Source organism: Netta rufina (assembly GCF_964035555.1).
Source record: "Netta rufina genome assembly, chromosome: 28".
In the NCBI taxonomy this organism is placed as follows: domain Eukaryota; kingdom Metazoa; phylum Chordata; class Aves; order Anseriformes; family Anatidae; genus Netta; species Netta rufina.
The window spans coordinates 2,805,603-2,826,630 of record NC_140152.1 but is presented as its reverse complement, the minus strand read 5'-3'; the positions used below and the strand labels follow the sequence as shown (position 1 = coordinate 2,826,630).

At 68.2% G+C, this 21,028-nt stretch overlaps 3 protein-coding genes across 6 annotated transcripts; all 3 read right to left on the bottom strand.

The window, feature by feature from the left end:
* Positions 1–300: 300 nt before the first annotated feature.
* Positions 301–8,806, bottom strand: YJU2 (YJU2 splicing factor homolog). Of its 4 annotated transcripts, none has more exons than XM_084302901.1 (11): positions 8,790–8,806; positions 7,964–8,192; positions 7,177–7,800; positions 6,803–6,914; positions 5,064–5,164; positions 4,636–4,780; positions 4,236–4,370; positions 3,699–3,880; positions 3,170–3,290; positions 1,643–1,796; positions 301–837 (listed from the first exon to the last, which is right to left on the bottom strand). In XM_084302901.1, the coding sequence occupies exons 5-11, from the start codon at positions 5,081–5,083 to the stop codon at positions 749–751; spliced, it is 846 nt and encodes a 281-aa protein (XP_084159027.1). In that variant the 5' UTR covers positions 5,084–5,164; positions 6,803–6,914; positions 7,177–7,800; positions 7,964–8,192; positions 8,790–8,806; the 3' UTR covers positions 301–748. The 4 variants fall into 4 exon arrangements, with proteins under 4 accessions (XP_084159027.1, XP_084159028.1, XP_084159026.1 ...); XM_084302902.1 differs by lacking the exon at positions 8,790–8,806 and having other exon boundaries at positions 7,177–7,300; positions 7,656–7,800; positions 7,964–8,248; XM_084302900.1 differs by lacking the exon at positions 8,790–8,806 and having other exon boundaries at positions 7,964–8,248.
* Positions 8,807–9,639: 833 nt separating this feature from the next.
* On the bottom strand, positions 9,640–11,661 carry EBI3 (Epstein-Barr virus induced 3; the record flags this gene model as incomplete). The annotated part of the gene is given in 11 exon segments (XM_084302528.1): positions 9,640–9,870; positions 9,974–10,137; positions 10,437–10,542; positions 10,544–10,597; positions 10,599–10,611; positions 10,723–10,838; positions 10,840–10,841; positions 10,948–11,038; positions 11,040–11,173; positions 11,582–11,621; positions 11,623–11,661. Coding segments are annotated over 11 exon segments (912 nt in total). The 3' UTR covers positions 9,640–9,717.
* Positions 11,662–12,585: 924 nt separating this feature from the next.
* Positions 12,586–20,645, bottom strand: ANKRD24 (ankyrin repeat domain 24). The gene is given in 23 exon segments (XM_084302535.1): positions 12,586–12,892; positions 12,958–13,018; positions 13,106–13,108; positions 13,110–13,211; positions 13,214–13,246; positions 13,638–14,075; positions 14,077–14,808; positions 14,890–15,011; positions 15,117–15,189; positions 15,263–15,361; positions 15,455–15,499; positions 15,594–15,698; positions 15,837–15,929; positions 16,089–16,114; positions 16,562–16,676; positions 16,678–16,750; positions 16,840–16,946; positions 17,180–17,250; positions 17,330–17,387; positions 17,625–17,689; positions 18,008–18,096; positions 18,186–18,316; positions 20,444–20,645. Coding segments are annotated over 23 exon segments (2,784 nt in total). The 5' UTR covers positions 20,480–20,645; the 3' UTR covers positions 12,586–12,785.
* Positions 20,646–21,028: the final 383 nt, after the last annotated feature.

Sequence of the window (21,028 nt, the reverse complement as noted above, 5' to 3'; positions counted from 1 at the left end):
CCACAAAGCCCCAGATCCCAAAAGCACCCCACAAAGCCCCCCCCCCCCTCCACCAGAGCCCATTTGCCAGGCTCTGAGAGGCGGTTAATTAGCGAAGAGCAGCTCATCAATTAGAGGGGGGGGGGGGCCTTGACAAGGAGGAAATTAACACCGGGGGCTTAGCACGAGGGGCAGAGCAGCCCCAGCCCGGCTGGGGGGGGGGGCAGACGTGGCTCAGGGTCCCCCCCCCTTTTTTTTTACACACGTGCCTTGTGGATAAAGCTGCCCCCCCCCCCCCAAGAAGACGAAGGAAGAAGCGGCTCCGACACATCCCATTTATTGCCCCCCTCCCACAGCCACCCCCCCACAGCAGGATCTGACCCCCCCCCCGCCGTGGGAGGGGGCAGGAGAAACTCCGTGCCCGAGAAGGGGGAGGGTTTTTTTTTGGGGGGGGGCACAAAGGAGGGTGCTGAGTCTCCCCCGGGGGTCTGTGGGGCAGGGGGGAGGCCCCGGGGGGGGGGGTGAGCACATGGGGGGGGGCAGCAGGATGGGAAATTCCCCGCTCCTGGTGCTCAGAACACGCTGTAGGTGCCGGGGAGGGGCACGGCGTGGCCCCGGGGGGGTGCAGAGGGTCCCTGCTGGGGGCTGGCTGCGCCCCACACGGGTTTGGGGACCCCAGGCGGGCTGCAAGCCCCCCAGGACCCCCCCAGGGCCCCCCCCGTCGCGGTGCAGCTCTGCAGGCGGTGCTGGGGGGGGGGGGGGCAGCTCCTCAGTCGCTGGCGCCGTCCTCGCTGTCCGAATACGCCCCCAGCAAGCCCAGGGAGGACGAGGAGGTGCCCGTGGCCGGGGGAATTGAGGCTGGAAGGCAAAAAGAGAGCAGCAAGGATCAGAGGGGCGCAGAGCCCCCCTCAGAAGCGGTGCTGGGGGGTGCGGGTGCCCCCCGGGGGGGATTTTGGGCACGGGGAGGGAGGACAGGAGCCAGCGCGAGGCAGCGGCACGGGGACAGAGCCCGCGGCAGCTCGGAGCTGGGTCGTGGGAAGCCGGCAGCCCCAGGCTGGAGAAAATGAATGAAAAGTGAATGAAAAATGGAGAAAATGAATGAAAAAGGGGCAAACGCAGCCCCCAGACACCCTCTGAGGGCGCAGGGGCTGGCTAAGCACAACGCTGAGGAACAAGCAGCCCGGAGCCGATCGCCTCGCCCACTCCTCCCCAAAATCTCCAGCTCCTGGGGCAGGGAAGCAGGACCCCGACTGCTCTCCCCGCTTGTTCGAGGGCTCCAAATCCCGCAGCAGGGGCAGGATTTGCAATCAGGCCCCAAACCCGAGCGACCTTCCCGCTGCTGCCCTCCCTACCTCGCTGCTGTGCTGCTTCCCAGCGCCCTCTCTGAGCTCGGGAGCTGCTGGCCCTGCCCGTCCGCCTCCAAGGTCCCTGCCAGGAAGGGATCTCCCCCCCTCCCCGAGCACATCGGGTACCAAACCCCCCCCCCCGCAGGCAGGGCCACCCCCCAAGGCCTTACCCCAAACCCAGCCCCATCCATCTCACCGCAAAGCCTTGACTTGGGAGCTCTCAGGCTCCAAAACCAGAGCTGGGTTTAGCAGCGGAGCTCATTAATAACCACAACCCCCCCAGGAACCAGCCCGACCCCCCCCCCCCGTGCAATTACCGGCGCCGTGGCTCTCGGTGCTGTTTGTTGGGGTGCTGGGGGGCTTCTGCTTCCTCACCGCCACCAGCCCGGCCAGCTGTGTCCTGCTGCTCAGCTTCCCCACGCTGCGCTCCCAGCTCTCCGTCTTCTGCTTCTTGATCTGGGGCTGGGGGTCCTGCAGAGGGGAGGAGGGCGTCAGGGAGGGGGGCAGGAGGCAGAGGGGGAAGGAGGGATGATAAAAGCAGCAGTGTGGAGTGAGGGGCGCAAGGAGAGGTGCTCGGAGCAGCCGAGGGGGGTGTTGGATGCAAAAAGGGTGCAAAAAGGGCAGGGAGCTCCTGGAGAGAGCCCAGCGGAGGCCACAAAGAGGAGCCGGGGCCTGGAGCATCTCCCCTGGGAGGAGAGGCTGAGAGAGCTGGGGCTGGGCAGCCTTGGGAAGAGAAGGCTGAGAGGGGATCTGAGCAGTGTCTGGCAAGAGCTGAGGGGTGGCAGACAGAGGGACATGGCCAACCTCTTCTCAGGGCTCTGTGGGGACAGGACAAGGGGCAGTGGCCACCAAATGGAGCCCAGGCAGTTCCGCACCAACACGCCAAAGAACTTCTTCCCGGGGAGGGTGCCGGAGCGCTGGGACAGGCTGCCCAGGGAGGCTGGGGGGGCTCCTTCTCTGCAGATCTTCAAGGCCCGTCTGGACGCCTCCCTGGGCAGCCTGCTCTGGGGAACTGCTTTGGCAGGGGGTTGGGCCCGGGGAGCTCTGAGGGCCCTGCCAGCCCCTGCAGCTCCGTGACCCTCCCCGCAGAGTGGCCGGCAGCAGCAGGACACACAAGGACACACAAGGACAGCTGATACAGCCCCGGACAGCTGCAGAACGGCCTCAGAGACGAGCCCCCCGCTGCCCGTGGCTGTTAACCCAGCCGTGCACATCCCCAGCCCGACGAGGAGCAGCCAGATGGGTGCCGCGGGGCTGCGTGAGCTCCGCCAGCCGGGCGCTGCTGCCTGCAGGTGGTCCGGGCGCTGAATCCAATCCCCAGGGCCCGCGGATTAGTGCCGGGCCAGGGCACACGGCTGGGATTAACCCCGGCAGGCTCCGAGCTTTGATTCTCCCCAACGGGAGGAGGTCCCCGCAGGCACGGATCGACATCAGAGCAGCACAGGGGGCCTGGCTGCGGGGATAATCCCTCCCCTGCAAGCCGAGCGCTGAAAAAGCCCTTTTGTCCTGCACGGCGCTGACACGGAGAGCACAGAGGCAAAGCAGAGGCTGACCCCGGTGGTTGTTTCACTCCTGCCAGCCCTCGGGGTCCTGGAATCGTGGCTGAGGTGGGCTCGAGGCACGGGGGAGCCTGAATTTTTAGGGCTGAGAGGGAAGGGAAAGCCACATCCCGAGCGAGGACGGGGACAGCTCGCTGCCAGCTGGGAGCGTCCCCTTTGTCAGCAGGCGGCCTGAAATCCCCAGCTGAGCCCTGCCTCCGCCCAGCACGGCTTGCTTTGAGCTGCTCACACGTGGCAGGGCTGGCAGCTCTGGGCAGGGGGAGGAGGCTCTGCCTCCCCGCTCACCTCCTGCAGGATGTCCGTGGGTTTCGTTTTTGCCCTGGGCTTCGTGGATGGCTTTGCAGCTTCTTCGTCGGAGTCCGAGTCCACCAGCAGCCGCCGGTTCTGCACCTCCTCCAGCATGGCTCTGAGAGCAGAGAGAGCTCAGGAGCTGCCTCCTCACGTGTTCTATTGATTGTTTTTTTTTAGAAGTCACCTCGGAGCGGTGCCCAAGGCTTGGAAGCACCACAACCCGCAGCCTGAGCCAGGCACAGAGCCTCTCCCCTCACACAAGGGCTGTTCTCAGAGGGGGGTGAGGTCCTGGCAGCAGCCCAGAACCCCCCACCAGATCCACCAATGATGCCAAATCCCCCCCCACCCCCAGAATGTGCAGCTCTCCCCCTCCCCAAGCACCTTCCCAGGCCAAATCAGCTCCCATCTCCTCACAGCCCGCTCTGGAATGTGCCCCCCCTGCCCCCAGCTCCTACAACCCCCTCGTTTCAGGGCCACGGGGGTGTCGCTGCCCACCTGGGGGAGCGCCTCCAGCCCCACTCACTTCATCTCCTGCTCATCCTCCTCTTGCTCCCTGCGCTTCTGCTCCTCCTCGTACTCCTTGTACTGCCGCAGCATGGCCTCGAAGTCCACGTTGGCCTGGCGCTGGTTGAGCTCCTTCAGCTCCTGCAGGTTCTCCAGGACCTCCATCTCCAGCTTGGAGTCCTTGGTTCGGTTCTCCAGGACCTGGGGGGGGCCAGGAGGGAGCCGGGCTCAGCCGAGGTGCCAGGAGGGGCAAGCACAGCCCCCCCGCCCGCCCCGAGCACCAAGAAGCTCATCCTCATTTCTGAGCCTCGGGCACAGTAGGAGAAAAAACAGAGCAGGTCACAGCCCCTCACGAGTTTGAGCACAGGAGAAAAGCTCCTGAGGGCAGAGGTGGCTCCAGCCAGCCCCAGGGGCTGCTCCAGGGGGCAGCAGCACCTCAGGAGCCTGGGGAAGCAAGGCAGCGGCTGCCAAAAGTCACCCCCTGCTCAGCAGGACAGAGGCAGGCAGGACGAGAGAGGAGTGAGTGCCCTCTGCAGGGAAGGACCCGGCCCGGCACCTTCATGGGATTGTTCAGCTCTTCCTCTTCCCTCTCCTTCTGCATCCTCTTCTCCTCTTCCTCCAGGAGCTTCTCCGCCTGGAAGTTGCGCGTGGCGCCGTGCTCCATGGTGTAGTCGGTGTTCTCGGGGTCTGTCTAAGAGGCAAGGCAGCAAAATCATCAGATGGGGGCAATTCCACGGCCGCTTCCAGAGCTGTGGGCAAACATTTCCCAATTTCATCTCCCCCCGAGGGCGGACAACCAGCCCCAGCCCCTCGTTGTGCTCCAGACTGACACAGAGGGGAGAGAGCAACAGCACGCGCTCAGATTCGGCCTCTGCGGGATTTGTCAGCCCTTTCCCCACAGGATACGGGCAGACCCCGTGCTCCCAGCTCTTGCTCGAGCCCCCAGCACACTTCACCTTGAAAGTGATCTCTGCCAGGCAGCGCGTGCACTTGATGTAGAAGCGGAAGATGGGCAGCCCCAGGTACACCTCGTTCTGGACGGTCTCCTTGCGGGCGTTGAACTTCTTCCCCTTGTAGATGTACTCACCGCATGTCTTGCACCTGCAAAAAAAAAGAGAGAGAAGCCCACAACCATCATTAGGAGAGGGAAAAAAAAGACCAAGAACAGCCCGAATGCCTGCCAGCCCACATTCTGAGCAAGTTTTCTGCTCTGGAAACTCAGAACAAGCCCCAACCCCCCCCCAGCATCTCTCCCCTCTCCCTCCCTCCCCCCTTTTATCCCGCTCTGCCGCCAGCAGCTTCCCGCAGCGTGGGGCAGGATTCCCCGTGCCATTTTCCCCCCTCCCTCGCCCCCCGGTTGTCCCCGAGGCCCAGCCCCTCTCACCGCATGTTGAAGGGAGCCATGAGGCGCACCACATACTGCCGGTCCTTCGGGAGCTTGAGCTTTGGGATCTTAGCGGGGTCGAAGTCGGGCGGGTAGTATTTCTGCGGGGACAGAGGCGAGGTGGTCGCGTGCCGGGCACCCCACGGGGCTCAGAGCAGGTCAGGCGCGGCGCAGATGTCTGTCTGTCCGTCTGTCTGTCTGTCTGTCTGTCCGATTCCGAGCCCTCGCTCTCCTCAACCCCAACCCCTGGGGGATTTGGGGACCTCCAGCCCTAAGCAGCCCCCCCCCAGGTATGGCCAAGACCCCCACCCCACCTGCCTGGGACTCCCCACACACACCAGGGGCCAGCTGGTGACCCCACGAGGAAGCCCCCAAGTCCCCACTTTGGTCCTTAAGCCTCCCCTCAGCCCCCAAGCCCGCCCCCCCCCCCCCAAGGACCCTCCCTCAGCCCCTAACCCCCCACCCTTAACCCCCTGCCCTCGGTTCTTAAGCCCCCCATCAGCCCCCAGGCCCCCACCTCAGCCCCTAAGCCCCCCCCAAAGCCCCCCCCCAAGGCCTCCCCTCAGCCCCTAACTCCCCCCCCAAGGTCCCCCCCCAGCCCCTAAGCCCCCCTAAAGCCATTCCCTAGCCCCTAACCCCCCCCATGTCCCACTCCTCGGTCCTTAAACCCCCCTAGAGCCCCCCCCCGAGCCCCTAAACCCCTCTGAGCCCCCCCCAGCCTCTCTATGGCCCTTAACCTCCCCCTAAGCCCCCCCTAAGCCCCCCCCTCAGCCCCTAAGCCCCCCCTAATGCCCTCAACTCAGTCCCTAAGCCGCCCCCCCAGCCCCAAATCCCCCCCCCATGCCCCCTAAACCCCCCAAGCCTCCCTTAAGCCCCCCCCCCGACCCCTCAGACCCCCTCCCCTTCCCTTCCCCACCCCAGCACGGGGCGCCCCCCACCCTTGGGAGCCCCATTCCCCCCCCCCAGCCCCAGGAGCGACCGGGGACACCCGGGAGGCCCTGGGGACCCCCTCCCCAACCCCCCCTGTCCCCCCCCCTCCTCACGTTCAAGACTTTCCGTTCCGACATGGTTGCGCTGCGCCCCCGGCCCCCCCCTCGCCCACCGGCAGCCGCCGCCGCGCCCGCAGCCGCTTCCTGGAAACAGCGCCCGCCCCCTCCCGCCGCTCATTGGCTCCGCCTCAGAGTTCCGCGTCTGCCATTGGCCGCTTCTGCCGCCCGTCAGCGAGATGAAGCCTCGCGTGCAACCGCCTAAAGGGGCCGCCCGGCGCGGCGGCTCGGACACAAAGGTTCCGGGGGGGGGAAATGGACCCGCGGTGGGGAAGGGCGAGGGGGGGTGGGGTAAAGGGGGGGAGGGGACGGGACCCTCGGGCCTGCCCTGCTCGGGCCTCACCTGGAGCTCGGGGGGCGGCACAACAAGGCCAGGGAGCTCCTGGAGAGAGCCCAGCGGAGGCCACAAAGAGGAGCCGGGGCCTGGAGCATCTCCCCTGGGAGGAGAGGCTGAGAGAGCTGGGGCTGGGCAGCCTTGGGAAGAGAAGGCTGAGAGGGGATCTGAGCAGTGTCTGGCAAGAGCTGAGGGGTGGCAGACAGAGGGACATGGCCAACCTCTTCTCAGGGCTCTGTGGGGACAGCAAAAGGGCCATCTGACAGCACCCGCCGTGTACCTGCTGCCCTGGACCCCACACAAGGACTGTGAGCGCAGCCAGGAGTGCCAGAAGGAAAGCAATCTCTTTATTAACTCACGCATTTAACTCCCTCCCAGGAGGGGAGGCTGCTGCAGGGTTTGGCCCCTTCTTCTGGGGCACCCCGGGTCAGGCCCAGAGCAGCTTTCGTGTGTCCATCCTGCAGGCAGCTCCTGTGGCACAGGAAGCAAAAAAATAAGGAAAAGGGAGCAGGACACAAGCAGAGATGGAAAAGGGCAGTGCCAGGTGGACAGGGATATAGTGGGAAATCAAAGGGGAGGCAGCAGGACAGGGAGAGAAAGAGAGGGAGGAGGAGAGAGACAGCGAAAGGAAGAACAGGGATGGGGAAGGGGAAAGAGAAAAAGACAATAAGGGCAGTGAAACAGAGACAGATGGGGGCAGGGAGCAGGACACCAGCAGGCCAGGCTTCAGCACCTTCACGGGATTGTCCAGCTCTTCCTCTTCCCTCCCCTTCTGCATCCTCTTCTCCTCTTCCTCCAAGAGCTTCTCAGCTCAGAAGCTGTGGGGTGTCCCTGCTCTGTGGCCGCATTCTCAGGACCTAAGGGAAAAGCCAGGCAGCAAAGGCCCCGTAACGGGGCAATTCCGCTCCCGACATCCCGGGGGCTGTTCGCTCGTGGCCACTTCCAGAGCTGTGGGCAAACATTTCCCGATTTCATCCCCCCCCCCAAGGGCAGACAACCAGCCCCAGCCCCTCGTTGTGCTCCACAGGCCGTGCCCCTGCGCCCTGCTACAGGGCTGAGGCGCTGCAGAGTGACACAAAGAGGGGAGAGAGCAAGAGCACGCGCTCAGATTCTGCCTCTGCAGGATTTGTCAGCCCTTTCCCCACGAGGTACGGGCAGACCCCGTGCCCCCAGACCATGCGGCCTCCCCAGAAAGCCCGCAGCACACTTCACCTTGAAAGTGATCTCCGGCAGGCACCACATGCATTTGACATAGAAGAGGAATACGGGAAGTCCCGAGTACACCTCATTCTGAACGGTCTCCTCACGGGCCTGAAGCTTCTTCCCCTTCGAGATGCGCTCAGCGCACGTCCCGCGCCTAAAAAAAGAGAAAGAGAAGTCCAGAACGCATCATGAGCGGAGAACAAAAAGACCGAGAAAAGTCCAAGCGATTTTCAGGCTGTGTCAACCCCGATTCTGAGCAATGGTTATTTTCTCCTTTGGAAATTTAGCGCCTACCCTACAAACAGCCCCAAACTCACCCAGGGCCTCTCTTCCCCTCATCCCCTTCCTCCCGGGCTGCGTCACCGCCCGGCAGCGGATCCTCTGCGGCCAGGGGAGGAGAAACGACCCCCGCGGGCGCCGCTCTCGCTGCTGGCTGCTTCCTCCTCCCTGCGTGCGGCACCGCGTGCGGGTCCTGCGGGGCTTAGAGCTGGGGGCTGTTTAGGACGAAGCCCCCCGGGCGGCATCGTACGGGGACGGAGCAGCGACCTGCACCCAACCACAGCAATGTGAACGTCCGTCTGTCCGTCCGTTCGCTCTGCTGACCCCAAACGCCCTGGCCTGGTGCTCCCCGCACCCCCCAGCCCCCGACTGAGCCCCCCCAGGAACCCCCCAGCCCCCCAAAAGCCCCCCCCGACCCTGCTGGGACCCTCCCCGAGACCCCCAAACAGCTCTGAGACCCCCCGGACCCCCCCCGGACTCTCCCCAGGAACCCCTCCAGGACTCCCAACCCCCCTCCCCCCTAGACCTTCCCGAGACCCCCGGGACCCCCAAAAGCCCCCAAGACCCCCCCAAGCCCCCAAGGAACCCTTCCCAGGAACCCCTCTGGGACCCCAAATCCCCCCAAAACCGCCCCGACCCCCCCGGAACCCTCCCCAGGAACCCCCCGGGACGTCCCCGACACCCCTGGGACCCCCAAATCCCCCTGGGACCCCCCCCAAACCCCCGGGACCCCCTAAATCCCCCCGTGACCCTCTCCAGGACCCCCAAACCCCCCCGGGACCCCCCCCAGGTCCCCCCGGGACCCCCGGCCCCACCTCAGGACCCCTCCGGCCCCCCCCAGGCTCCGCTCCCCCCCCTCCGCACCCGGTGCGCCGCCTCTCTCGGCCCCCCATCGCCTCCTGCGACTTCCGGGATGAAAGCCCCGCCCCCCTCCTCGCCGCTTATTGGTTGCCTCGGCGAGCGCTCGCTTCTTATAGGCTGCCCCCGCCGCCTATCAGAGGGCCCCGCCCTCCCCGCCTCAAGGGCCGTGTGCACCCACCAAGAGCTCCCCCCCCGCAACCGCGGCTCGGAGTGAAGGTTCCGGGGCTGGAATGGGCCGGGCCCGGAGGGTGGCACCGCAGGGGGGGCTCTGGGGGCGGGGGGGGCGGCCTGGGGCCCGGTTCAGGCCTTGGAGAGGGGCCACGGGGACCCTCTGAGCCCTGGGGGGGCGCATACAGGTCCTGGAGGGTTGTATGGACCAGTCCGGGCTATAGGGACCAGGCTCTGGGGGGGCTGGGGACCAGTCTGGGCCCTCTACTGGGACCAGTCCGGGATCTGGGGTCACTGGAGACACATCCAGACCCTCCACAGGGACCAGTCCAGGATCTGGGGGGGATCTGGGGACCAGTCCAGGCCTTCCACTGGGACCAGTCCAGGCTCTGGGGGCTCTGAGGTCCCATCCAGACCCTCCATAGGGACCAGTCCAGTCTCTGGGGACCCACCCAGATTCACCCCAGGGACCATTCCCTGCCGTAGGATCTCCTTGGAGCCCCCCAGCCCCAGCAGCTGCCCCCCTTTCCCCGTGCGGTGCCAGCCCAGCCCAGCCCCCTGCAGCTTTTGCCCCCCGTGACCAGCACAAGGACCAGCAAAGAACATCCCGGGGCCAATCCCGGATCCTCAAGATGTTTTATTGCCTCTTTACAGCCACCACGGTGGCCGCTGGTGGCTGCTGGGGGGCACGGGGATAGAGCAAAGGGGGCACGTGGGGGCCCCGAGGAGGAGCAGGGGGGGCTTCCCGACCCCGCTCTGCCCCTCACGGCTCCGTCCAGGGTGTCCCCGAGGCCGGCAGGCTCCAGGCGCTGAACTCCCCGTAGTCCGTGAAGTCCTTGGCAGCCACCTGCACGTGGTGCAGGGTGCCGGGCCGCAGCCCCGTCAGGGTGTAGGACGTCTGCTCGTAGGGCCCGATCTGGAAGCAGAGCAGAGTTAGGGGCCCGGGGAGGGATGGGGTGGGGTGGGGGGCAGCAGGGGGTGCAGCCATCTCAGGGCTTTGCTGTGTTTTTTTGGGGTACCGTTCTGGTGACCGAGTCCTCGTCCCGCACGTAGCGGATGCGGTACTTGAGTGGGAAGTACTCCGGGAAGGGCCACGACCCCGGCGGGCTCCACTCCAGCAGCAATTTCTTGGGCTCCCCGGGGATGGGCGCGACCCGCAGGTCCTCGGGGGGGTCCGGCTTTACTGAGGACGCGGGGAGACAGCAAACGGGTGAGATGCAGGCTGGGGGGGGGGGCAGGGGACCGGCGTGGGGACAATGGGGTCGGGGACAGCACATCCACCAGCCCAGAGAGTCGCTGAGCCCCAGCGACATGTTGCACGGCTGTTTCTGCGTCCATTTCAGAGGAAAAGCCCCAAAAATGAGGCTGAAGCAATCCCTGGGGCTGGCTCAGCCCCTGTGGTGCTGCTCGGGCAGCGGGGTCAAGCACCGGGGGGGGCTGCGGGGGGGCTGATTTTTTGGGGTGGGCGCCGGCGGCACTCACTGATGTTCTCCAGCAGGAAGGGCAGGAGGCTCGAGGCCGTGCCCAGCGCGTTGGTGGCCGTCACGTTGAGCACGTAGGGGGTGAGGGAGAACATCTGCAGGTCCCCCGAAGGAGCAGCTCCGCGGCCCTGTGCGGGCGCACTCGTGGCTCCCCGTGGCCCCCCCATATGCCGAGCCTGGGGGATTGGGGAGAGGTGTAAAGGGGGCAGCTGGGCGAGGGGCTCCTGCCCTGCCCCGTAGCCCCCCCAACATGGCTCCGGCACGGGTTTGGGGGGCTCAGGGCTCACCTGTAGGTGGCCACGAAGTCGGTGTCCAGCAGCGGCTCGGGGGCAAGCAGCCAGGAGCAGTTGACAGCCTGCGGGTAGCTGACGGCCCAGCACTCCACAATGGGCAGCGCGGGGGGGATCTGGGGCAGGGAGGGGGGCAGGCAGCCGCTGGTCACCCCCCTGCTGGCCTCTGGTCTCTCCCCGTCTTTAGGGTGGGGGTCCCCATGGGGTTGGGGGGTCACTCACAGCCCAGCCGCAGGCAGATCCTGGCCCAGGTCTCCCCGGTGTCGGGGTGGTGGCAGCTGTAGGGTCCCTCGTGGGCCAGGCTGGTGTTGGGGGAGGGCCAGCCCCGGGGCAGGATACGTCCCTAGTGTTGCCCCCCCCCGGCGCCACTCGGCGGGTCTCCCCCCGGCAGCCGGGCACCGCAGCAGCACCTCCGTGCCCAGGACGCCGTGCTGCGGGGCACAGGGGCCTGGGGGACACGGCGGTGGGCACGGGCTGAGCCCCTTGTCACCTCCCCCACCCACCCCCCCCAAAAAAAATCCCAAGCCACCCGCCGTGGTCCCCAGCTGGGGCAGGGGACGGTCTGGGGGCTGTGGTCCCCCAGTTTCCATCTCCAACACCCTCCAACCCCCCTCAGTCCCCCCTTGGCACCCCAATCCCCCCCCCTGTCCCCATCCCCCTGTCCCTGGCTGCCCCAGAAATCTGCCCATGGTCCCCTCCACGCCTCCACCCCGCTCGGTGCCCCTATATCCCCCCCCCCACCGCTCCCAGTCTGCCCAGTCCCGCTGCCCCCACTCCCCCTGGATCCCCCCCCATACTTCCACCCCCCATCCCCCGCCCCCACGCCGCCGTCCCCGTTGTCCCCATCCCCTCGTACCTCCGTCCCCGGTGTCCCCGGCCGTGTAGGGCGCAGCGCAGGGCGGGTGCCACAAAAGCCACCACCCAAAACCACTTCATTTTGGGGCGCCGCCGCGATGGGACCTGTGGGTGGGGCAGCAGGACAGTGACCCCCCCGGCAGGCGACAGCGGGGACAAACGGGGTCTGGGGTGTCCCTGGCACCCTCCCCAGGGGCGGCATCCCACAGGGGGGTGCCCGAACCACGCTATATGGCCGTGCCTCAGTTTCCCCTCCGGCCTCACCGCACGACCCGGGGGCCGGGGGCAGCTTTCTGGCCGCAGCGGCCGGATCCTGCTGCCAGGAAGGAGGAGGGGAACGGAGGCGGGAGCGAAAGCCGCCCGGTGTGACCGGGGTTTCCCACAGGGCCCCGCAGCCACCCCTGCGGTCCCGTACCCGGAATCGAGGTTTCGGGCTGGGTTTGGACGGCCGCAGCTTCCCGGGACGCCCGGGCAGGGACTGTCCCGCAGAGAAACCCCAAAAACCCTTCCCCGGGGGGGGGGGGGGGGGAGCAGCACCGGGCTCCACACCTCGACCACGCACACCCACAGCACGGCACGTTGCCCCCCCGTGCCCCCAGCCCCACGGGGACCCCCCCGGACCCTTTACTCACCGCAGCAGGGCCGGAGGCTTCGTCAGCGCTGCGGGGAAACCGCGGCCCTGGGCGGCCTCATCCCGCTTCCTCGCGCAGGAAACGCTGCTCCCGGGGGGTCCCGGGGGCCAGGAGAGCCCCGCAAGGATCCCTGCCTGCCCCCAGGACCCGGAGCAGTATTTATTTCCACCCCTGGCCACGAGGATTTCGACCTTCCCACCCCATTCCTTCCTTTGGGGTGACCCGTTCCCATTTTGGGGTGCTCATGGCATCGAGTCCCCGGCGTCCCCGGCTCCGCCGATGTCCCCCACATCCCGCAGCGCCCACGTCTCTGCGCCCGTCCTCACCCCCCCCCGGGACGAGCCGTGATGTTAAGGTGGATAGAAAACACTTTATTGCTACTGTGCTGGGGTGCGTGGGGCTGCGTGGGGGCTAGCACGGGGCCCCCCGGGGCCGGGGTGAGCGTCGGGGTGAGTGTGCAGGCAGCGGGGTGCTGCCGGAGAAGCAAAAGGGCCACAGGGGGGTGCGAGCAGGGGCCTGGCCCCCCCCCGGCTGTGTCGCTGGTTTGTCCCATGGGGTTTGTCATCGGGGGGCTCATCTGCCCTGCTCCTGCAGCCGCTGCATCTTCAGGATCTGGCACAGGAGCCTCTGCACGTCCTCGTCCATGTGGCCCCTGGGACAGAGAAAGGGACCTCGGGGTCCTGTCACCGCGTCCCCCGAGCCCCCCCCGCTGCCCCGGCCCCTGTCCCCCTTTGCCCACCTGCACCGGCGTAGAGCAGGTGGCTCCGGTACAGCGCGACCACCTTGCCGTGCCGCTTCTCTGCCTCCTGCGGAGGAGAGGAGAGGGTGTGAGCGGGGGGCCGGGGCCACGAGGAGCCCCCCCCAGCAGCGCCCGCCCCGCGCCCTGCGCCCACCCGCCAGCTTCTCCTCCAGCGCGCGGATCCGGGACTGCATCGCCGCGGTGTCGGGGGGGGGCTGCGGTGCTCCTCGGGGCTCGGGGAGGGCGTTGAGGGCCTCCCTTCAGCCTGAAAAACCTCCTTGGAGAGCTCGGTGATCTGGGCAGTGTGCGGGGGTGAGGGGGAGGCAGGGGGCTCCCAGCCCCATCTCCACCCCCGGGGTCCCCCCCCCGTGGCCGTGCCTGCCTGCCGCCACCCCCCGGGTGTCCCCCGCTGGGGCAGGGGCAGAGCCGGGGCTTTCCCACCTCCCTCCCCGCTTCTGGCCCCGGTTTCAGTCTCGGCTTCGGGAGGGGAAAAGGGGAAGAGCCAGGAGGGCGATCAAGCGTGCACCCAGCGGCGCACGTCGGTGCGTCTGCACGTGCGAGTGTCTGCGCGCAATCAACGGGGCCACGCGGGCGAGCCGCCGAGCTCGGAGCACTGCTCCCACCCCCAGGAGACCCCCACAAACCCCCCCCCAACCCCATCCCCATCCCCATCCCCGTCCCCCTACCTTCCTGTCCCTGTCCCTGACCAGCCGGGCCGAGTCCTCGGCGTGGCTGTGGAGGTCCCGCAGGCGCCGCGCCTCCTCCCGCGCCTCCGCCAGCTGCTGCTGCGCGGCCTCCAGGCGCTCCTCGGCCGCCTGCCGCTCGCTCTTCATGAACAGCGCCTGCCGCTGCACCCGGAAAACCTCCTCGCACGTCTTCTCGTGCCGCCGCGTCAGCTCGGCCAGCCGCTGGGCCAGCCCGGCCGCCTCGGCTTGCAGCTCGGCCCGCGCCGCCTCGTGCTCCCCGCGCGGCACCGCCGCCGCCAGCGCCGCCTCCAGCCTGGCCGCCTCGCGCCCCTTGGCCTCCGCCGCCGGCCTCCCAGCCGTGCCGCCCCGCTCCCGCAGGGCTCGCGCTTGCTCCTCCAGCGCCGCCGTGGCCCGGGCGTGCTCCTCCGGCGCCACCCAGGCCCTCGGCTTCCTCCTGCGCCCGCCGCAGCCTCGCCAGCACCTCCTCGTGCTCCCGGCGCCCCACAGGCCGGGCGGCCAGCTGCTCGCGCAGGGCCGTCAGCTCGGCCTCGCGGCGGCCCAGCGCCTCCCGCAGCTGCCCCAGCTGCGCCGTCACCTCCCCGTGCTGCCGCACCAGCTCCGCCACCCGTCGCTCCAGCGCGCCCGGCTCCGGCTCGGGGCCGCCGGCCGCCCTCCAGTCCCGCGTCTTGGCCTCCAGCTCGCGCCGCAGGGCCTCGGCCGCCGCCTCCGCCCGGCTGCAGCGCTCCAGCAGGGCCGCCTTCTCCCGCGATGCCTCCTCCAGGGAGGCCCCCAGCGAGGCCGTGGCCTCCTCGGCTTTGGCATCGGCCTCCAGGCGGGCCTGCAGCTCCCGCAGCCGCTGCTCGCGCTCCTCCAGCGCTGCCCGCGCCTGCTGCAGGGCCGCCCGGGCCTCCGCCAGCTCGGCACCATCCTGCTGGGGAGGCGCCGGCGCCGCCTTGCACGTGCACTGGGGCGGCTCCTCGCTGAGCCCCTGCACCGTGCTGCCCTTGCTGCCAGCCTCCGAGGCCGGGGTCGGCCTCTCCTGCTCTGCCTCCTGCGTGCCCTGCGCCCGCAGCCGCTCCAGCTCCCGTTTGAGGGAGTAGTAGAGGCTGGCGGGCACCACGTCCCCCGGGGCGGACGGCTCGCTCTCATCCCGCTCGAAGTTCTCCAGGACCTGCCAAGGGGATGGTGAGGCCGCCAGCAGCCGGGAGACCGAGGGAGAGAGGGCAGGGTGGGCAGGCGGCCGGGTTCTTGCCTGTATTTTCTCCCTCAGCTCCTTGTTCTGCACGGTGAGGGACTGCACCTGGCCCTGCAGCGTGGCCAGCAGCTCCTCGGCCGAGGGGCTCAGGGTCTTCTTGGAGAGCAGCAGCTCTGCCCCTGCGTGCCACGGAGGTGCTGGTGCCGTGCCCACCGCGTCCCCACTCCTCCCCGCACGGGGCCACCTCCCCGAGGGGGGGTCTCGGGAGGCCAGCAGGGTCCTACCTGGGAACTCGAGCAGCTCTCCCTCCTCGTCCTGCAGCGTCTCGATGTCGTAGCTCGTGTTCTCCTTCTCGTTCTGGGGGTGCGGAGCAGGGGGGTTTCAACCGCTGCCCACCCTGCCCCGGCCCCCCGGCGCTGCCCGTGCCCACCTCCAGCGAGGACAAGCGGCTCTGCAGAGCCTCCACCTCCTTGCCCAGCCGCTCCTTCTCGCCGTCCCGCGCCGCCAGCCGCTCCTGCAGCTCCTGGATCTGCGGGGCAGGACTCCCTCCGCTCCCACCAGAGTCCTAACGGCACCAGGACCCCTCGCGTGAGGCCGCCCGCGACCTCCTTGCTGGCCTCACCTGCTTCTCCATGGAGCGAAGGGAGCCCTTGTCCTGCTCTGCCTGCTAGCGGGACACAGAGAGACGATGGGGGGGGGGGGGTTAAATGCTGCTCCCACCCCCCTGCCCCTCCGTTCCCCGGCGGTGCGGTCGCAGCTACCTCCTGCCTCTGCTTCTCCTGCTGCTCCAAGCCCCGGATCTTCTGCAGGAACTGCGCCCGCTCCTGCCGCAGCCTCACGATCTCCTCGTAGGCGTCCCGGTCTTCCTGCGGGCCAGCAGCAGCCAAGCCTCAGGGCACGACGGTGCCGGCCCCTTCCCTGTCACCATCTCCCCCCTGTTTTGTCCCTGACGTGGCCCCGCTCCTGCCCATCCTCACCCCCCCTGGGTCTGAGGCCACTCTTACCGGGCTGGGGGTGCCCGGGGGAGGCAGGGGGGCCTTCCTCTTCCTCGGGGTGCTGCTCTTCTCTCTGCCCACCGACTGGTTTGGCGAAGACGTCTGCGGAGACACCGTGGCAGAGGTGTCACACCCACGGTGGCCTCCCTCCTTTCTGACCCACTGCCGTGTCGGAGAGCCCCGGGCCCCCTGGGGACCCCCGCCAGGAGCTGAGGGCTGGGGCCAGCCCTGCTGGAGGGGGGCAGCCCGGCGGGTCCTTACCCGCGACGTCTGCTCGGTGGTCTCCTCTTCCGCAGGGCAGAGCGAGAGGAAAGGGAAATGAGGGAGGTTTGGGGAGTGCGTAGCCACGGGTACATGCGAGAACACGCGTGCATGCACGGGGCACACGCAGGCAGACGGCGCACACACGTGCACAGGTACAGGGACATGCAGGGAGTGCACACATGTGCACAGGGGACTCGTGCCCACAGGTATGCACATGGAGAGGCCGGGAGAAGCACACTCGCTGTACACACATGCACCTCCACGCCCTCGCACACGTGTGAACACGCATGCACAAGCATGTGCAGACACCGATGCAGACAACGGAGGCTCAGCACCACCCCCCAGCCTTCCAAAAACCACCCCCGGCGCGTGGCCAAAAGGGGACGTGCCCCCAAACTGGGGGGAGAGGGGGGGGAAAACACCTCCGTGGGCCCACCCTCTGCGCACGTGGAGCACCGCAAGGGCCTTACCGCTGGCCCAGGACCGGCGCTGAGCAGCCTCTTGCAGGAAGTGCTGGATGAGAGCGTTGCCCGTGGCCAGCCCGTAGTGCGCGGCGTCGTGCCCCGCGGAGTCCACCGCCGCCACCCCGCGCCCCGGCGTTGAGCAGCACCTCCACCGTCTCCACGCTGCCGTTCTCGCAGGCCAGCATCAGGGCCGTCCTGAGCGGGTGGGAGGAGAGGTGAGGGGCCCAGCTCCTCTTTTTTTCCCCCCCCATTTTTGCCCCCCCCCCACCCCAGCACAGACTCACTTGCCCTGCAGGTCGCGGCTGTTGGCGGCCGCCCCGCGGTGCAGCAGGTAGCGGCACAGCTCCGAGTGGCTCATCTTGGCGGCGAGCAGCAGCGGCGTGGAGCCCTCCTGGGCAGGGCATGGTTGGGTGAGGGGGGCTGCGGGGACGATGCCTGCATCCCCCCCCCAGCGTGGGGCATCTCCCTGCTGTTATCTCCTTGATTTCTGCCCCCCGTGTGCGTGCGCGGCACGCGGCTCTCCCCTGGGGACTCCAGGTGCTGCAACCCCTGGGGGGGCAACCCCAGCCTGGAGTTTTGCTGCTCTGAAAAGCCTCACGGGGGGGAGGAACAAGGCGGTCTCACCTTGTCCTTGACGTTCAAAGGAGCCTTGAAGTCGCAGAGGATCTCTGAGCAGGAGATGCAGCCGCTGACCGCTGGGGGAGAAGGACGGAGGCTGAGCGCTGCCCCACGCGGGGCCGCGAGCAGCACGGGGCCGGCACCGTCCCCGCTCACCTGCGTGGTGCAGCGCCGTCCGGCCACTGCTGTCAGCCACGTCCACGGGGCAGGAGGCCTGAGGGAGAGAGCCGGGATCATGGCAGGGGCCGGGACAGACAAACGGGCTGCCCACGGGACCGCGGCTCCTTGGCGAGGTGGGAGGGCTGAGCAGGATTGCCCCGAACCGCACGGTGCCAGGCAGAGCTGGGAACCTCCAGGCTGCCCAAAACCACCCCGGAGGGTTTGGGGGTGGAGAGGGCACCTCGCTGGGGCTGCTGAGCGTGGCACCTCCCTGCCTCCCTGCCCCTGGTACCTGCAGCAGCTTGCTGACGCACTGCGGGTGGCCGTGCTTGGACGCCAGGTGCAGGGCGGTGTAACCTGGGGACAGAGGGACAAGGGGACAGGGGGACGGGTCAGGAGACAGACACGGGGTGGGGGCAGAGGTGGGGGACAGACAGACAGGCACGCAGGAAGACCACGGGGCTGGGGCTGAACAGGAACGAGACGCCCCCGACAGCACCCGCAGGCACCGCTGGAGTCCCCAGAGAGAGCTGGGGCAGTTTGCACCCCGCGTGGCCGTCCCCTCTGTCCCCTCCGTCCCCTCAGCCCCAGCACCGTGCAGAAGGGGCAGAAGGAGCAGAGGGCCCTGAGGGGGCCCTGGTGTTAGCCAGGGGTGCGTGGTGGCTGCGCCCTCACCCGAGCTGTCCTTGGTCATGGCATCCACGCCGTGGGCCAGCATGGCTTCCAGGCAGTCCACGTTCCCCCGCATGGCAGCCAGGTGGAACCTGCGGCAGGCCACGGGGCTGTCAGACCCAAATCGAACCCAAACCGACCCAAATCCCTGGCCCCAGCCCTTGGTGCCCCGGTGCCTTACGCGGATTTGCCCTCCGAGTCCAGCTTGGTGGGGACCAGGCCCTTGCGGACGAGCAGAGACGTCACCCTCCCGGCATCGTTGTAGTCCACGGCTTGCAGGAGCTTCTCGTCGTTCTTGGTCCAGTCCTGGCTCTGCAACGAAGCCCCCGTTGGGCTCTGGCTGGGCCAGGATTTGGGAAGGACACCAGGCTTCCTGAGCGCCCCTGCTCCAGGGTGTTCTCCTGCCACCCCAGTGACCCCGACACCAACCGCAGCCAGCACCCATGGGTGCCTGAGCCCCATCCTTGCCCGGCTCTCCCCACTGGGCTCGAAACCTGTTCCCAGCCCCGCTGTGCTCCCAGACGGAGAAGGGGGCAGGTTGGGGAGAGCGGGGCTGGCGGTGAGCTCAGGTCCCCCGGGATGGCTCCAGCTGCCCCTGCTCCCCCACTCCTGAGCAGAAGCGGGGCTGGGTGGGGGCTCGTTGCCCCAGAGCTCCTCTGTGTGTCCCCCCCGACCCAGAGGAGAGCCCACAGCGGGGCAGGAGCAGTGTGGGAAGCCCCGGGCTCGCCCCGCAGCCTGTGACGACAGCCCAGGGCTCGGCTGCAGCAGGGGAAGAAGGAAATGGGGGATGGATGTCACCCCCGGGAGCTGCTCGCGTCCTGCCCCTGGGGGGACCCTGTGCCACAGCGAGCCCCCTCACCCTGTGTGGCCAGGGGACCCTGTGGGATGCGGAATAAAGCCGCCTCCCGGGGTTACTGGGCAAACTGGGAGCGTGGCGCCCTCCCCTTTGTCGTGCAAGGACAAAGCGGCTCGGAGAGGGCACAGCGGGGCCGCGGGGACGGGGCTGGGGATGGCTGGGGTCCAGCTGTGGGGGGTGTGTGTGTGTGTGGAGGGGGGGAAACGTGTCTTACCCCAAAGCACGGGCCCGAAGGGGAGCGGGGACGGAGGGCAGGGACGTACCGCAAAGGAGGCAGCGGCACAGAGGCAGATCTGCTTCATGGTGCTGAGCAGCAGGCGGCGGGCGGCCATGCAGCCCTCGCCCCCCGCCTGGGCGACGGCTTCACGGGGGCTTCGGGATGGGCCCCCCGGAGCCCAGCTCGGTCCGGCACCGCCACCCGGGCGGGAGCCGGGTCGTGCCGCAGTGGGAGCCAGGGAACGCCTCCCCTCCGTCCCTCCGTCCCTCCTTCCTTCCCTCCTTCCCTCCCTCCGCAGCGCTCGCAGCATCCCCGCATCCCTGCCAGCGAGCTGGTACCGAGGTCTCACACCTTGACTGGTCCCAGTTGGACTGGGAAGGTCGGGGGGGGGGTTGGGGGAGGGCAGTTCTCCCACCCTGTGCCCAAAGGGAGCCAAGGATGCACCCTGAAAACAAGGGGTGAGCATCCTCCTAATCCTAATCCTGCTCCCCAAGGATGTAGGACCCTCTCCCTGCCCTGGGGGGGGCACAGCCTTTACCTCCCAGCTCTGGGGCTAAGAGGGGAGGGCAGAACCCCCCTGTCTGCACCTTAGGGGACCCCCCGCAAGGAGGGAACCCCAAAATACAAAAGGTTCCCAGGCACCTGTCTCAGAAAAACCATGGGGACGGCAGGACCGCAGTGTCCAGGGCAGCGTGGGGAAACCGAGGCACGGAGCACCCCGAGCACAGCCCCGTCCCCCCGGCACGGGGATGGCGCCAGCCGGGTGCTGAATAATTCAGGAGCATCGGCTCGCTGCCTCCGGGGGGGGGGAACCCAATCCACCCGTGGCTGCCTTAAAGCTGGCGGCCACCCCACATCAATGGGGACAGGAACGGGGACGGGACCAGTTTCCTTCTCCCCGGTGCTGCCGTCCCCTCTGCTGCTCTGTGGGTGCTGGGGGCACCCATGGGTGCAGCGGGACAGCGGCTGCACCAGCCACGGTGGCACTGGTGACCTGGTGGGGCTGCTGTCCCCATGTCTCGGGGCTGGGCTCCGTGTTCCCCTGCCCCCTGGAGACTCGGAATACCCCGGGGCAGGTCCCTATTTCCTTCCCCTCGGACATCCCGGGGCAAGTCCCCATTTCCCTGTGAAATCTGGGATATCCCGGGGCAGGTCCCTGTGTGCCCGTGTCCCCATGAAATTTGGGACATCCCGCGGCAGGTCCCTGTGTGCCCGTGTCCCCATGAAATTTGGGACATCCCGCGGCAGGTCCCTGTGTGCCCGTGTCCCCATGAAATTTGGGACATCCCAGGGCAGGTCCCCACGTCCCTGTGGATGTCCCGGGGCAGGTCCCCACGTCCCCTCTTCCCTCGGGGCCAGCACTCACGTCTGCCTTCTTGAACTTGGCCTTCAGGCTCTTCATGGCGGCTCCAACCTCAGCCCCGTGGCAGCGTACGGGGGCTTTGGCTGCCCCTTGGGGACAAGCCCTGGGGCCGTGCCCGTGACGGGGGGGCAGTGGCAGCTTTTGGGGGCCTTTCCCCAGTGGGTTCTGGCCCCGAAGCCCCAGCTCTCGGTGTCTCCTGCCCGTCCCCTGCCTCCCCACAGCAGCACGGGGGGGCCACGGGGCGGCATTGGGTTACGGCTGCGGTTACAGCCGGCACGGGGGGGGCCCAGCAGTGCCCAGCCCCAGGCTGGTTTGGGGGCACGGCCATCCCCTAAATCCCCAGGCACGGGCACGGGGGGGCTGCAGAAGGGATTGTGGCAGGGATGGGCTGGCCCCGGCTGTGGGGCAGAGGGGCTGGGACCACCGGGATCTGTCCCCTCTGGGTCTCTCGGGGGGCTGTGGGTGCAGGTGGGGGGGGCAGGGCTGGGCCCAGCAGGGCTGGCACCCCCTGGCCTTGTCTGGCACCCCTTTGTGTGTGGCACCCCCTTGTGTGACACCCCCTTGTGTGGCACCCCCTGCCCTTGTCTT

Excerpts from the sequence above, each read along its gene's own strand:
- YJU2 (XM_084302899.1), bottom strand. The coding sequence starts at position 6,130 with ATGTCGGAACGGAAAGTCTTGAAC. Across the intron at positions 3,881-4,235 it reads AGCTGAACAATCCCATGAAG|GTCCTGGAGAACCGAACCAA; the intron begins GTGCCGGGCCGG and ends GGCCCCCCCCAG. Across the intron at positions 1,797-3,169 it reads CCACGGACATCCTGCAGGAG|GACCCCCAGCCCCAGATCAA; the intron begins GTGAGCGGGGAG and ends TCCCCTCTGCAG.